This window comes from Neodiprion virginianus, chromosome 3, assembly GCF_021901495.1.
Source record: "Neodiprion virginianus isolate iyNeoVirg1 chromosome 3, iyNeoVirg1.1, whole genome shotgun sequence".
In the NCBI taxonomy this organism is placed as follows: Eukaryota; Metazoa; Arthropoda; class Insecta; order Hymenoptera; family Diprionidae; genus Neodiprion; species Neodiprion virginianus.
The window spans coordinates 34,299,641-34,314,178 of record NC_060879.1 but is presented as its reverse complement, the minus strand read 5'-3'; the positions used below and the strand labels follow the sequence as shown (position 1 = coordinate 34,314,178).

Sequence of the window (14,538 nt, the reverse complement as noted above, 5' to 3'; positions counted from 1 at the left end):
ACCCGCGAAAATCGATGGTCATGAAAAATGCAGGCCTGTCCCGATACAGGGATTCCTATACCGCACAACACCGAGCAGAGTCATCGGAGTAGTCTAGCGACTGACCTCACATATGCTAATTGTCCCATTGCTATCTGCACGCGACGCCACCATTGGCGTATTATCCCGTAATCTCACTACTCGACTGGCCCTGAATCGAAAGCAGCTCGGATGGTTTGATAAAATGAGCGAGGATCCGACGAGAAGTGTTAATTAAAAACATCGCAACCTGAAACTTTCCAAAGGCTTTCGGAAAGATCCGTCAATTTTTTCGACAATTCCTGACGGACTGGATAGCAACGATCGGATCTGTGCTGGAGGGAGGATTCCTCCCCCCCCCCCCCCCCCACCCCCTCCTTCCGTGCGATAACGACGAGCGTCGATGCATTTTTACGACACGCGAACGTGACGTCATCGGGCCAATATCAAGGACTCGGCAAAGCAGGGTTGACTCTTCACTCCCGATCACGTCTCGACGCAACGCGTCGACATTCGACGAACTTTGTCACGCCAGAGAACACCCGGAGCTTTAAGGAAAGAGGATATTTTCGAGGGCTTGACCGAGGGCTCTGATTAGAGGCTCGATAATATCCTGGTGAATTACAGCGGTTGGTGATGAAGTACCGTGCGAAGGGGAAAACTGTCACGGAATCCGGTGTAGTTTCTCCACTCTCGCCGAGTTATTTTAACTGCCGGTGAATGATGCAGCGCAGAACCAACCCTCATCGTCGTTATCTTCACCTTTGGCGAGAGTTCGCCGCCTTCCACGTTCGCGAACCATCCGCAACGCGGTTCTGGTTTGCGCGCACGTCCCAGGTAACAGAGCGAGTGAGCGAGAGTGAATGAGGGAGTGAGTGAGTGAGGGAGTCCGACGCTTGGAAGGGATCGCTCCTGATATCCGAGGACACCTTAAATCTTTATGCAAAACTGCCCCAGTGGCCGAGAACGTCGCAGTAACGGGGCCAAAGTTGACCGATCGAGACGCTCCTGCTACCCTTGCAGTTTGATAGAAATTTGCTCGTTTCACCCTTGGAAGCGCTTTTTTTTTTCTTCAATTCGTTACTGTGGCGTTTCAGTGGTAAAAATTAATCTTCGTGTGATTTGTATCGATCGCTATTCAAGGATTATTGGGATCCACAGTCCGAATCAATAGTTGCGAGAGGAGAAAGACTTTGTTATACGCACTAACGATAGTGAAGGCACATGAAACAACATCCCAACAGATTTTTGATGGAAAGAAAACCTTCCAAACACGCTAGTCTCAAATTTTTGTTATCTTAGCTTGGGTTGTTCGAATTTGCTTGGATTCGCTTCCATTACATGGTGTTTCATTCGTCTTCACTAACGGCGTGAATTACATTGCTCGAGAATTCTTCTATTTTGTTAACTTTTGAATCAAACTGTGGGTCTCATTAATCTTTAATCGTAACGATTTGAATTGTCTCTTATAATTTGATAACGTTTGATCAAAGTATGGCACAAAAATTGGAAAGCCAAAAATTATATCACACGTAAAACCTCGGTTGTAGAGGCGAAAAAGTATTGCAAATTTCCGCAAAATTACACACTGTAAAATTTTTCAATCGAGATAATAATATATTAATATTTTGTGGGCTTAATCGCTTGCGAATTGTTTGAGTCGAGTCGATAAAATCTCGTATACTTTAAATACATGTATTTGCAATATATATACACATATCGTTTGTTTCGCGATGTTGATGCAATCGCAAATTGGCATCAAAATTCGGGTATAAACAACCAAACCGTCGTCGGAGACCCGAGTCGAGGTTGTCGACTCTGCGATCGTGAATCGAGAACCGGAATCTACTGCGCAACCCATTTTGCTTTGTTGCTCCGATTTTAATCGAGTTTCGAGAAAATATACGCGTTACACAAATCTTATTCCCAATAGGTATGAAACACTTACACATTTTCACGCATTGTCAGTTGAAGAATATTAGTATTCCGCCCGATGAGTTGCTACGTTTCGCGATACGTTCATGCCTACACGCGTTAGATTCCGACGCGTTTCAAAGGCAGAATATCTGTTTTGCATTGCAATGCGTTTGGAAGTGTAGCAAAGGAAGACGGAACAGAGAAATAAAAAGAAGTAGACTCGTAAATCAACGATGAAATGGAAATCGACAGTGCAATTTGTTAATTACTGAACCGGTTTTTTTTTCCTTTTTTTTTCTAAACAAATTGTAACAGTTGAAAATCTTTTTTTTCAAATCGTTCACCTGAAGTACCGATTGAGATAAAAATTGTACAACGTACTCCAGGCGCCGTCAATTTTTCGAAGCCGGTATTATGGTAGTATTATAGATCATACACAGATCCAGATTTGATCTTGTGAAGTGTCGTTATCGAATGATTGCCTGCGATTCCCCGCGATAACAGGAACGTGGCGTTTGTTCCCGTTTTGAGTTTACGGCTTCTGCAACAGCGGGATTTCAATCGTCGTCGACGCGTAATAATTAGTGCCACGACCAACTTGGACAGCTCTGGGATTACAGTTTGTTCACTTTTCAAGCTGTGTCGAGAGGCCAGAGATAAAGACTCGGACATGTACGACGCCACGGTTCATCCCGAGGAAAATCCAAGATCGTTTCGAGACCCGATTTCAGATATCGACAAAGGCAGCGAGCGCCGTTTGAGCGGTAAGTTAATTAACCCCAGATAACGGTGTTCGGTTGTATTTTGTAATAGAAGAAGTCACGTGGTATTGGGACAAATTTCGAAATGCTCTTGGGCCAAAAGTGGAGATCCGTGTTTCAGCGTTTCATTGAGTGGGCATTTGTTGGTCTGAAAAAAAGTATTGAAAATTTGTAAAAAAAAAAAAAACCGCATTGTTCTGACAATTTTTCTAAATCATGTTGGTAATTTTTATTCAGATATCCCGTATTGAAAATATTTTATAGAGATTTTTTGGCCCAGAAGTGTGTCAATTTTATTTCATTCTTTTTTTTGTTGAGATCGATTTGTGATCCTGCGTAACTGCGCAACTTCTCGTCGTTAAAACAGCCCACTGATCCTTGATCAGTCCTTTGGAGTTCACTTCACGCCAGTGTAACGTTGAAATACACAGATCTTTACCAAGATTGCACGTTGAAGGATAAAAGTGCGGGAGTGACGTGTTGAGGCAGCAGGACAACCCGCGTTGTCTCGATTCTACAACTTTACAGCTGTCTGTACAATTTCCTTTACACGCGTGTTATTTTTAATCGTTTAAAAAATGGACAAGTAAAACGCAGCACATCGTGACAGCGTGTATGCGTGTCGAAGAGGGAAGGTCGTGGTTTGCACTCCGTAGTTGTAAAGTACAAAGTGGATCTGTTGAATATAATATTTCGATACGGGCCGCTTTAAAAGCTGAATGAAAATCATTTGGACACAGGCGACTGCATGGAATCCTGAAAAATATTTCTGCACTCTTTGTTTCGTAACGCTTGCAAACCTTCTTCGAAACCTTCGCGATGCATGTTACGATCATGGGGGCGGGGTTGAAGTTAGGAATTTGAAAAGTTCCGAAAGCGGCCAATTCCGAATTATTTGGTGGCGAAACTTGAAGTAAAGAAATCAAACTTTGAAGAAACAATAAAGTTTCAAATAGTCGGAAACACGACGGCTCAAAGTTCAGAAATGCGAGATTCCCAAAGTTCAAGTTACGTTAGAGCAAAGTTCCGAAAAGTAAAGTTTTGATAGAGCGAAATTCCGATAAATAAAGTTCCGATAGAATAAAAATCAGAAAAACCGGAAATCAGAGTGACCAGGATTACGAACGTAAGAGTATCGAAAATTCAAAACAAAGAAAGATCAAAGTGTCAAAATTTCGCCGAGCCAGAAATTCACAGAAGTGAAGATCTTCGATCATTGGTGATTTCGATGTTTCAGATTTTTAAATTTTCTCATTTTCGCCATTTCGGAAATTTGAGCGGCGTGTTTTAGACCATTCGAAACTTTCATGGTTCGCGAAAGTTTGATTTCTTTACACTAAGTTTCATCGGGAAAAAATTCGGAATTTGGCGCCTTTGAAACTTCTCAAATTTGGAATTTCAACCCCGCTCCTGGGCCATGAAAATAATATCGAGATTGTTCAGGCACCGACCGCGTTACGTTCAACAAGCTCGCAGTCTTCGTTTCGCTACGGCAACTTTAAATTGATCCGTCCTCTCGGTACATGCATATGGTATAATAACACACGATTGACAGTGGTTAAGTACCACAGATTAGTCAGAAGTGATGCAGTCAGAGAATTGAATGAAAGAGAGAAGGTATACGGTACAAGTAACGTGTGCAAGAACGGAGTTGTACGAAACGATTTTCAAATCCACCCACGTTGTCTAGTAAAAGTGCGAACAAAAAATTGCCACATGTACAGTCCGATGAAAACAATCTTCTCAACGACTGATACGCGTCTCTTTCAAATGTTACTCTGACAACGGGCATTGTCTCTTTTTGAGTAATCATTACAGCTGCTGTTATTATACACTTACCAAAAACCGCTAGAAAAGTCTTTCGCAGTTTTTCACACTGATCGATTTTTATCATCCGTACTCAAATACGATCTACCGTGTAATTTGAGCGTTTCTTATTCGCGCGTGCAGCGACTATTCCAGACATTACTTACGGCTAATTACTAGGTGTTCCCACTGACTGTTGTATCCATTTACTGCACGTTACGACGAACGAAAATCACCTTCGTAATGATTGCATAAAACGTAATTACGCATGCACGAGTTCTCGGTAAAGGTACAGGATCATGGGTTTTTGTTTTAGAAATTTTGAGGGTTTTTTTTATAGCATTTTATTGGAAAATTTTCAATTCTTACTCTCTATTTGTATAATGCTTGATCAATAATTATATTATTCATCCTGAACGTGCTCCAATCAGGACCGCGGTTGTTGTTTGAAGTATGAAGAAAATAAAAACTACATATTATTATGAACGTAGAGCGTGATTCCACGCAATGCATATTGTTGACTCAGAATCTAATTACACGGTCGCTGGAATCGCGACCGCATCGCAAGATAAAAAAAAAGTAAAGTACGAACTAGATAAAAAAGAAAAAAAAAAAAAATCACAAGCCGCAACAATATCGGTATCTCGTTGATCTTCTGGTACCTGGAATAAATACGAACAAGGTGTTACGTAAAGTATAATTATGGTTAAATTAACAGTTTTTACCGCAGGTTATATCTGTTCAACTTATTAACGCGGTCGTTGAATTAGTGACTGAACTAAAAATTAACGACCTGACGTCGAATGACTGAGATAAATTCAAGTTTGCCGTATACAAAAGAGGGGATCGTCTGTATAGATCGGTGGGTGGAACGTTTGCACTGTTAAAATTTGTAATTCAAATCTCCCACAAAACGTAAAATCACGAACGTTTTTTTAGCGAGTTGATTTAGCATCGTCGCTTTAGATTTCCACTCGGCTAAAATCAATGACAGTTATACACAGGTACATACGCCCTACATACCTACATATGTATTATATGCATAGATGATACACAAGCGACGACTGCTTGTCCGACTTGTGGATGAGGGGAGAAAAAATGAGCCTAGAAAAACACCGGGTTCCTGTTATAACTGACAATGAACTTGAAAAGAGACGTAATAGCATTGTTGCAACGAAACTATAATTATAATTACGTGGGAACGAAACGAGAGTTAATTTCGAAGGGAATGATACGTGCATGTGAGTCCTCGAGAAATTTTTACCTTTCCTTTTTTAACACATCTTTGCAATCCCGATACGTTCACCGATATTTTTTTCCTTCTCGTTCACTGTTTAGCGTAAGAAACATCGTCTGTGTGTGAAAATAGTACGTTACGTTTATTTTTTTTTCCGAATTACATATTTTTAAGCGGGATCAGAGGATGTGAGGTGAAGGATTTGAGACGGAAGTCAGGCTGATTCGTATCTGGCAAGGCGATAAGACTTGCTGTTTTATACGTGGAATTATGAGAAATAAATTTGTTGCATGAGTTTACTCACCGTGAATGAGAATAGCGACTGGCCGCTCGGACATGCAGGTAACTGAACGGCGTGGCAAAAGGCTCGACAGGTGCTGCCTCGCGCCAAATAATCGCAAAGCATGCTGGACTATCGAATATTCCCCCCCTTAGATTGATTTCCATTTGCGCCTGAAAGTGGGAAATTAATTAAATTATCCTGTAGAAAATGATCGGCGAATATGATGTGCCGAAAAACATGTATCGATCTGATTTCGAAGACTGGTAACTGTAGTCGAATTCACTGTTTTTGTTTTTTTCGGAGGGGAATGAGCAGTCAATTTTTAGGCTTCGTCAGGTCGAGGAAAATTTTGAAAATGTTATAACGATCGACTACCAAAAGCAACAAACCGATTTAGAGAAGCCGTAAATAAGTGTTTGGATTATTTTTAGTTTTTTGAAAAAAATAAACACACGGCAAAGGAATTGACAGTCAAAATAATAAAATACAAAATACCAACGAATGGCGTAAAAATAAGCAAAAACCGTTCGGTACGTTTCCAATAAATTTTGGATCGGGAAGAACTTGCCGTGAGATTGGGCGATTAGCTTTCGTAACATCGCGTAAAAGGTTAGACTAAAACAGCGTGTCTACGTAAACTGACCCAAAGTGGCAATTAAAAATGTTTGATCGAAGCTGAATACTCGTATTTACCTGCTTGTATTTCAAGGTATCTCATCGCGAACTTCAGCTCTTCATTTTTTATTCAACTTGAATTGGAATGAATATTTTCACGCACATGCTACGTAACGAGCATCTCGTCTAATAAGAAACGTGACTGAATAAAGCAAACGGCCGGTAGATTTTCTCAAGAATTAATCCCGACCCACATACCGGAATTGCATGGTAATTATTATTATACATTAGATAGGGAAATGAAAGTGTAATAAAAATTCTACGCTAGAATTATTTCCATACAAGCTTGTAGAATTACCGAAGGATACGAAGCTCGAGTCGACGTGCAGCAGCATCGCTTTTCGCACGGACGACGACTAATGGACAAATTTGCCGTGGTTATCAACGCGGTGAAATAACCACTAAAATTAACAGCAAACAAAACATTCTCGAGCTGTATAACACACAAGCGGATTATCGCGGGAGAATTTGTTTACAGGTTTGTTAATATACGAGAATGACACGTGTAGCTTTATAAGCCTGTGTAATTTGTATACGGTAATCATTGATTCAAATTAGACAAGTTGTACAGTAATTCATACGAGAGAAGAACATGTCTGACCTTTTCTCATTGCGTTGCATGATGACGGAAATTATGAAAATATTTATAGACGATCGGATGTTTACTCGTATGTAAATTTTCTATTCGTTAACAAAGTAGGTATAAATCCTGTTTTACAGTAACCTTCGGCAAATTATTCGGAAAGAGCTTCTTCACTTTCATTTCATTAAAATGTCACCATTTTTCCGTTAAATGACGCGGTGGTGATTTGAGTTTTACACCCGACAACTATTCTCATGAGTTTTTCCGATTTGTACTTTCACCACTTGTCAAAGTCTATTCATAATGGTTCCCATCAGCAGTTTGGTTATACTCAACACGATTATCGGAATATATAAAAATGATAATTTGCCTAACGCGTAGTCAAAAAAACTCATCATTCGATAGTATTTTATCATGCTGTATTAAAAGGCGACCAACGGTATACGCAATATCAGTGATAAACATTTTGTTTATAGCCTGCTCGTTCCTTAAAGAGTTTTCAAGAATAATTGCTATTAGGAATAGTATCGAAAACAATCGACGCTCCATTTTCTTATCTTATAACAATTCGATACGCAGAATTTTTCGGATTCAACTTATAATTAAGGATGTTGTTTGCTCAAATATCGATACTTCCCTTGTTAGTTTTACTACGAGACAATCGTACATTCAGGATTTATCAAATTGTTATCTTAGTAAGGTACGTGAACATAATCTAATAATCTAATCTTTGGAAATATAAACGTTGAAAACACTAGAATTCTAATTTAAATAAAAGCTTAAATATCGATGCTCTATTTTAAACCGCATCAAAAAGATTGAAAACCTTCTAGATTTGTTCCATTTCTCTCTATATTGGCTGATTTTATTCAGAAGACTATATTTTCTACAAAGTTACTGAACAAATTGTTCTTTTTTTCAGTTAAAGTCGATTCAGCATTGCCATCTGTTGATCATAATCAAAATCGCTTCATCATTGTAAAGTTAAATGCTTAACGATGCCAATATGATGAAAATAAGATTGCCAATGAATTAAATATTTGAAAATAGTCTTTTTAGTAAAATGATCCATTGCAGAGTGAGATTGAACAAATCAACCAGGTTTTCAACGATTCTGTAATCATTTGAAACTAAGTATCTACACCTAAACTTTTGTTTATAATTCCTTGGTGTTGTCTCGTTTCTTTTTCTCTCAAATCCATCGAGATTTTCGTAGCTCGCGAATAAGAATATAATTTGACAAATATAATGGACGCACGACTACCTCGTAATAAAATTGAACGAATGGCATCGGTTTTTAGCCAACTAACTACCTTGAGAAGTTTCCAGGCTGCTGAAATTTTTTGTTCTCCTTAAATTGAAGAAAAAACGTGGATTTGGGCTGACCATGATCCAGCCTTTGAACTTTTCGTCTTCATACTCGTTACAAGCTGGAATAGTAATAATATGCATAATAATAATACTAATTTCATCATTTCATTCGAACTTTGGAAGCTCAGTGTCAAATTCGTGATCAGCAACCGAAAAAATCTTCAAGTACCGATTTTCATCGAAATGCAAATGTCTTTAATTTTAAATTTAAATTCTGGAAATCTGAGCTTAGATTCGTGATCAGCAATCCAAAAAACCATATGGTACGAATTTTTATTCGAATCCGTTCATCCATTCGCACGACGTCGACATTTCTATTTTATTTCTTGTAATTCTGTTATTCAAATAATTCGGAAAGTACTAAACCGATCAAAGGTAAGGTCTAAAAAAATCGCTTCTAAGTTTGTAAAAGACGCGTCGACTGGGAGAAAAATCATAAAAATCCGATGGCGCGATCTCGAGATATCGTCGAACAAAAGAATTGATCACACACGTACACGCATTTTCAATTGGCGGTGATTCTCTAATAGGCCTTGAAACGTCGAGATCTGGTGAAAATTCAACTTTTCACTCTCGGGGTGGTCACAATAAATTCCTATTTTCTCTGAAAACACGGGAAAGGGAAATTAAAAATGCGACGGACTTGAAAGAAGCGCGTATGGAAATTACGCTCGCGTCTCGCTCGCCTAACACTCTAGAAACCGTGTAGTTTACATGCAACTCCGAACTTGACCATTACCATTCCACAGGCTGCAGTGGACCTTGACTTTGATCGCATACGCCTTGCGTGATACACCTAATACACGCGTGTAACAAAGTAACGATTTTCTATGTATGCACGCACCTCAACACTTCCGCAGGATCCCACCTTCCGTTTACGTAATAATCCGCGTACCTACGCAAGGTGCGCTATATCACGGGCGTTTCTTGTCTCCATCCGATCGTCACGCTCGGCTGGCTTCGAACCTGTAATAATCTACATGCTAGCCGCCACTGAATCGTGTCGACTCAACTACAGATCCATTGGAGACTAGTCGAGAACGTGCTCGATGCGTCGTCGCGTGAAATTTATCTATTCGAGCATGCGAAAGTAGGAAGTTAGAAATGCCTCGATCCGATTAGTTGCAGCTATTTTTATTCCAAAGCCAAGTTTGAAACCAACGGACAATCGAACGGGCATCGGATTTCTCAAATCAAATATCGTCGACTCGAGATTGAGGAGCTTTTTAAAAATATTATCTTGATCGCGAATGAATCTAATTGTCGACACGTTACCAAAAACAGACCTACTTTTAGAGCGAATTAAGCCTACGACATGGGTCACTTTCCGTATGACGCTATCAATTTCCTGCTTCCTGACAATCCTGATACCGAATACTGTTGAAACGTTATTAATGTTACACTACAGGCTGATCGCAGAGCGATAATTTTCGCCGATGTGACTTGCGCGATTCGCTGCAATAATAGGGGTTGCAAAATGTAAAGGTCGACGTTCTATGTCAGGATATACATGACATAATTACGATATCACGAGCAGGGCAAGCTAATTTTTCGTACTTTCCGAGGGGGAGATGACGGGTAAAAGAAGGTGTGTAATTTACGACCCCACCCCACGTGGCAACCTTGACCCAGAAAAAAAAAGAGGCCGCTCCACTCTTTCGGCCACGGGTGAAAAACAACACCGATCAAACCGACCAAAAATTTCTCATCATTTAGGTCAATATATACGAGAAGCGTGACCTCAAACTCGCTCGTTATTATCTGGCTTGGAATTTACACGATTCCTCTTCTGGCACGAGATCACGGTTAAGGGGTGCCGGCCAAACCCCGTCCCTGAGGGAGCCAAGGAAATAAAAAACCCTTGGCCCAACCCTGGCTCGCCTTATCCCTCACGGAAACGACGAGCATGATTAAAAGTGAGCTTGGTTGAAAATACTTTTCTAACGTCCGTACGAACAGACGATACAATTGTGTTGGAAAAAAACGAAAAATTCTTTCAAATTTAATATTCTCTTAATTCCGATACCGATGATCGCACAGTTTGCGAATTTTTACGGAGATATTTGAGCAGTCTGTGTAGATCGGGATAAATGATCTCGTTACACGTTAATTCGTAATCGATTGGAATGAAATTCAAACTCGAAAATGTAATGCACAAATACCGATCTGGCATTCCAGAAAATACGATCGAGCAATCAGTGCCAAATATTTCTCATGTATAAATGAATTTCGAAAAGGTGCTAATTTCGAGAAACGAGAAATTATCGACGATTACGAAAATGATCGGCAACAGTGTTACAAGGATCCAAAAATAATAATCCTGCTTAGAGAAGAGCGTGTCCGTCACGCCGTATTTTGTCGATGCTTTTTTCTTTCTTTGTTCATTTATTTATTTATTTATTTGTTCATTCTTCTTATACAATGACAATGCTAGTTCTACACGGTGACCGTAAGTGGAGACCACTCGGACTCTTCCTGTATGCTTGCAAAAACTGCGCAGATCGACGACGTAGACGCGAATATATCCGAATGCACACAGACACTAATATGCACCAGCTAAAAGTTGCGAAGCGACGTTATTGCTTGAATGTCTGATTTTGTGCCGTAAAAAAGCTTGTTTACGTAATTGCTTTGGGATGGTTGTAATTACATCCGATGTCTAGCCAAGAACGTTCTGGGGAATCACGGAGTTTAGGTACCGTGCTTGGTGCATGTATAATCGTCGTCTTTTCCCGAAGCATTATTCTACGCAGTGAGTCACGAATCGGTCGAATTAAATCGCGTGTAAATGAGTTTCGTATCGATGATTCCGCGGGCTCGGAAAAACTCCTTCCACCAGATATCACTGATTTTTTTATTCTGATCTTTGAACCCTCGCAATGCTAATTATTATGGGATTACAGGTATTCAGGTTCGAATAAGATTCGACCGTGATTAAAATCAACGATAAATATAGTAGATCGATGTGATTGATCGTTGATACGAAGTTCTCGTCGGTAGATTGACAGATCGAAGTTTTGTCGAGTGGTGGGAGAAGTGCAGGTACGTAATTAGTACTTGAAAAGTTCGGCATAGAAAATGCGGATAGAAGACTAAAGGATCCAGTGAAAGTTGGTAGAATACATTCGAGAACCAGATGTCTGGTTGTAAATTACCTCTGAAAGAGATTTTGCGACGCCGAGAGGATTAAACGATCGGGAAGCGACGAAGTCAGGAGTACAAAGAGTTAATCGAGAATTACGTGGCACGGTGAATTCAAGAACCGTGACTAATTATTGCCTGTCTCGGTTATCAGCGCCCGCATCATGCGAACATCATTTTCATACAACCGCGCTGCTGCTGGTGTATAAATATAGCCAATCGCATTATCCTGGACACTTCGATCAGCGGCCAAGGCCAAGTCAGCAGCCGTTGCTATCTGCGTTGAAAAATTTAGGAGTCAAACATCGAGTCGAGATGTTGTCAGGGGGATCAACTCGATTTAATTTGTTAGCGTGTGAGTCCGGTGACCGTTTCCTATTCGAGCAGGGAACTCGTAGGTATACATTTGCTCGCGGTAACTCGCAAACAATTACCGCCAGTTTCCTAGGCTTAAGTTTACCAATTTACGTTCGTTATGCGACACGTTAATACGGCAAACAGCTTGTTGACTGCGTATAGAGCCGAGAAGTTTACCACCGACAAACACGCGGCGTTTAACACGATCGTTCGGAAACGTCTGGATGTAGGTAAGTAACATACCTACACGAGTACGCGATACAAACTACCTACACGAAAATCGTCATCGGACCGTTGCGCTGCCATGCACAGTGGTAGAAACGATGAGCTGTAATCGAAGCAAGAAACTGTTTTCTTCGGATCTCAAATTATTGTCCATTATGCGCAATGGCGATCGATACTGAGCTAAAAATAATCGGACACGACTCGATTGAATCGGTAAAAATTAGTGGGCTGATCGATTGTTTCGCGTTGTTTTTTTTTTTTTTTTTGGAACGGTGCATTTGAAACAGAAATTTCGTAAATTTCAGTACGTAGTCTTAGTAGCGGAAAAGTTTTTGAATAATTAACAGTTTCATTCAAAGTATTTTTCAACATCAGATGAAAATAATCACTTATCTTTCACTCGTTATATCAAATAGGTACTTACGATTGAATTGATACTTGATTCACAAAAATTGATATTGCATTGCGTCGTTCGTGGGAGTAGAAAACAAAAACCGATCGCGAGGAAAAATAATCGAGTTTGAAAATTCGTTGATTATACTCGGTTAATCGGGAAAAAATAATCGATCATTTTTGGTCATTCCTAATTCACAACTTCGCGTCATCACTTCGGTCGTTCGATTGGATCTAAGATTCTTCTGCGTCTATTTCGCTTCTCGCTTGCGAGTCGATCGGAAGGAAATTTTCCAGGGGAATCGATGATCAGGAATGGATTGGTTCGTGGCAAGTATCCAAGAATGTGCAGATGTAATAAAAAAAAAACCGTGACTCGTAAGCAAAACAATCGCGTTTGATCGCACCGAGAAGTCGATCATCTGCATCGTAAATCGGAGATTGTTAAAACGCCACAGTGCGATAATTTTTGCAAACTCTATTGAAGTAAACGCACTTGCCAGATTATCCATCCGCCGTTATAATGGGTCGCTGCAGGAATCAAAGAGAGCGGTAAACGAACCTGGTGGAAAATTTTTTGAACCACCTTCAAGCGATGCGAAAAATGTTTGCGAGTTCTATTGTCGGAAATTGTTACCTTCGTCTGAATCGTTTCTTGCAAAAGTTAGAATTACAACAAATCCGCGACGCAGTACCGAGTTATAATTCAATCGTCCCAGATATATATCGAAGAACAACAATATGGAAAAAGCACCGTAATTATAGACTCAACTGCGCAGCTCTTCAATAATTAATTTTCCAAGTAGTCAGGTATTCGAGTCGTTCTGCAGGCTTTACATTTATTATACTTATAACACACAACTGCACACACCGTGTCAGGCATATCTAATTGTGTAAGTCGATCACCGCGAGGCGAAGCTTGAATCATTCCCGTGATGGTTTTCCACTTAATTAACAAAATGGCAGCACGCATTAACGAGAGTATCGCGTTCATGTTATTTCTTGTACAAACTGAGAAGTTTTAAAAACCGCAATATACACATTTTTAACCATCCTTCGCGACGTCGGTTCGTTCGAAAGAAAATTTTTTTCAGCATGCAGCAATTATGTCGAGCATAAAACAAGTCTTTGAACTCTCCCGTGACCCATTCGCACGGTATAATTCTAAAACGTGTAATTCAAGTTAGATTAGAATCCGCAAAAAACAATACATTAGCCGAAATTTTTCGAGATTCTAGTCCGCGGACGGACGTGATGCCAATCTACCGCTTTCACGCGTCTATTACATTATATATGTATATATATTCTGACCGTGACTCAATCGAGTAATTTAAACTTCATTCAAATGACTTTCTAAGATAGTGTAAAATACATTAATTAGAGCGACGAAACTGGATCTCTTTATACTTGTACCAGATTTCCCAATTTTTAGTACAAACTAAGTGAAATTAGACAACAAAGAAAAAAAAAAAAAAAAAGAATCGATCCAATTTACGACAACGGTCCCGCACACACGTATGATCGTGTATAATACCCGCGTAAATATTGCCACAAAACGCGCCGCCGCGCCTGTGCAAAGCGTCGGATAAAAATATCACGTAACTTATTAATTAATTAATTGATTAATTATTACCGAGCGAACAAGCGGCGGCTGTACTGACTCGCGATTATTCGATGCCTACCTGCGAACGCGGTGCGTGTGCTGAATTAATCTCGCATCTGCGGCACGTTTCGTTTCCTTTATTGGGAATTTTTCTAATCAACCAACATC

The 14,538-nt window shown here is 40.0% G+C and overlaps 1 protein-coding gene and 1 long non-coding RNA gene across 3 annotated transcripts in view; one reads left to right on the top strand and one right to left on the bottom strand.

Annotated features, from left to right (window-relative positions):
- LOC124301326 (aquaporin AQPAe.a) overlaps positions 1-14,538 on the top strand; it is a 39,728-nt gene continuing 25,190 nt past the window's right edge. The window contains exons 1-2 of the mRNA XM_046756221.1: positions 1-855; positions 2,573-2,699. Coding sequence (XP_046612177.1) covers positions 739-855; positions 2,573-2,699 — 244 coding nt within the window. The 5' untranslated portion in view covers positions 1-738. The remainder of the gene's footprint in view (positions 856-2,572; positions 2,700-14,538) is intronic.
- LOC124301328 (uncharacterized) lies at positions 4,838-13,129 on the bottom strand. Of its 2 annotated transcripts, XR_006907454.1 has the most exons (4): positions 12,799-13,125; positions 8,594-8,710; positions 6,044-6,192; positions 4,838-5,855 (listed from the first exon to the last, which is right to left on the bottom strand). It is a non-coding gene; the product is annotated as an uncharacterized LOC124301328 (long non-coding RNA). The 2 variants fall into 2 exon arrangements; XR_006907453.1 differs by having other exon boundaries at positions 4,838-6,192; positions 12,799-13,129.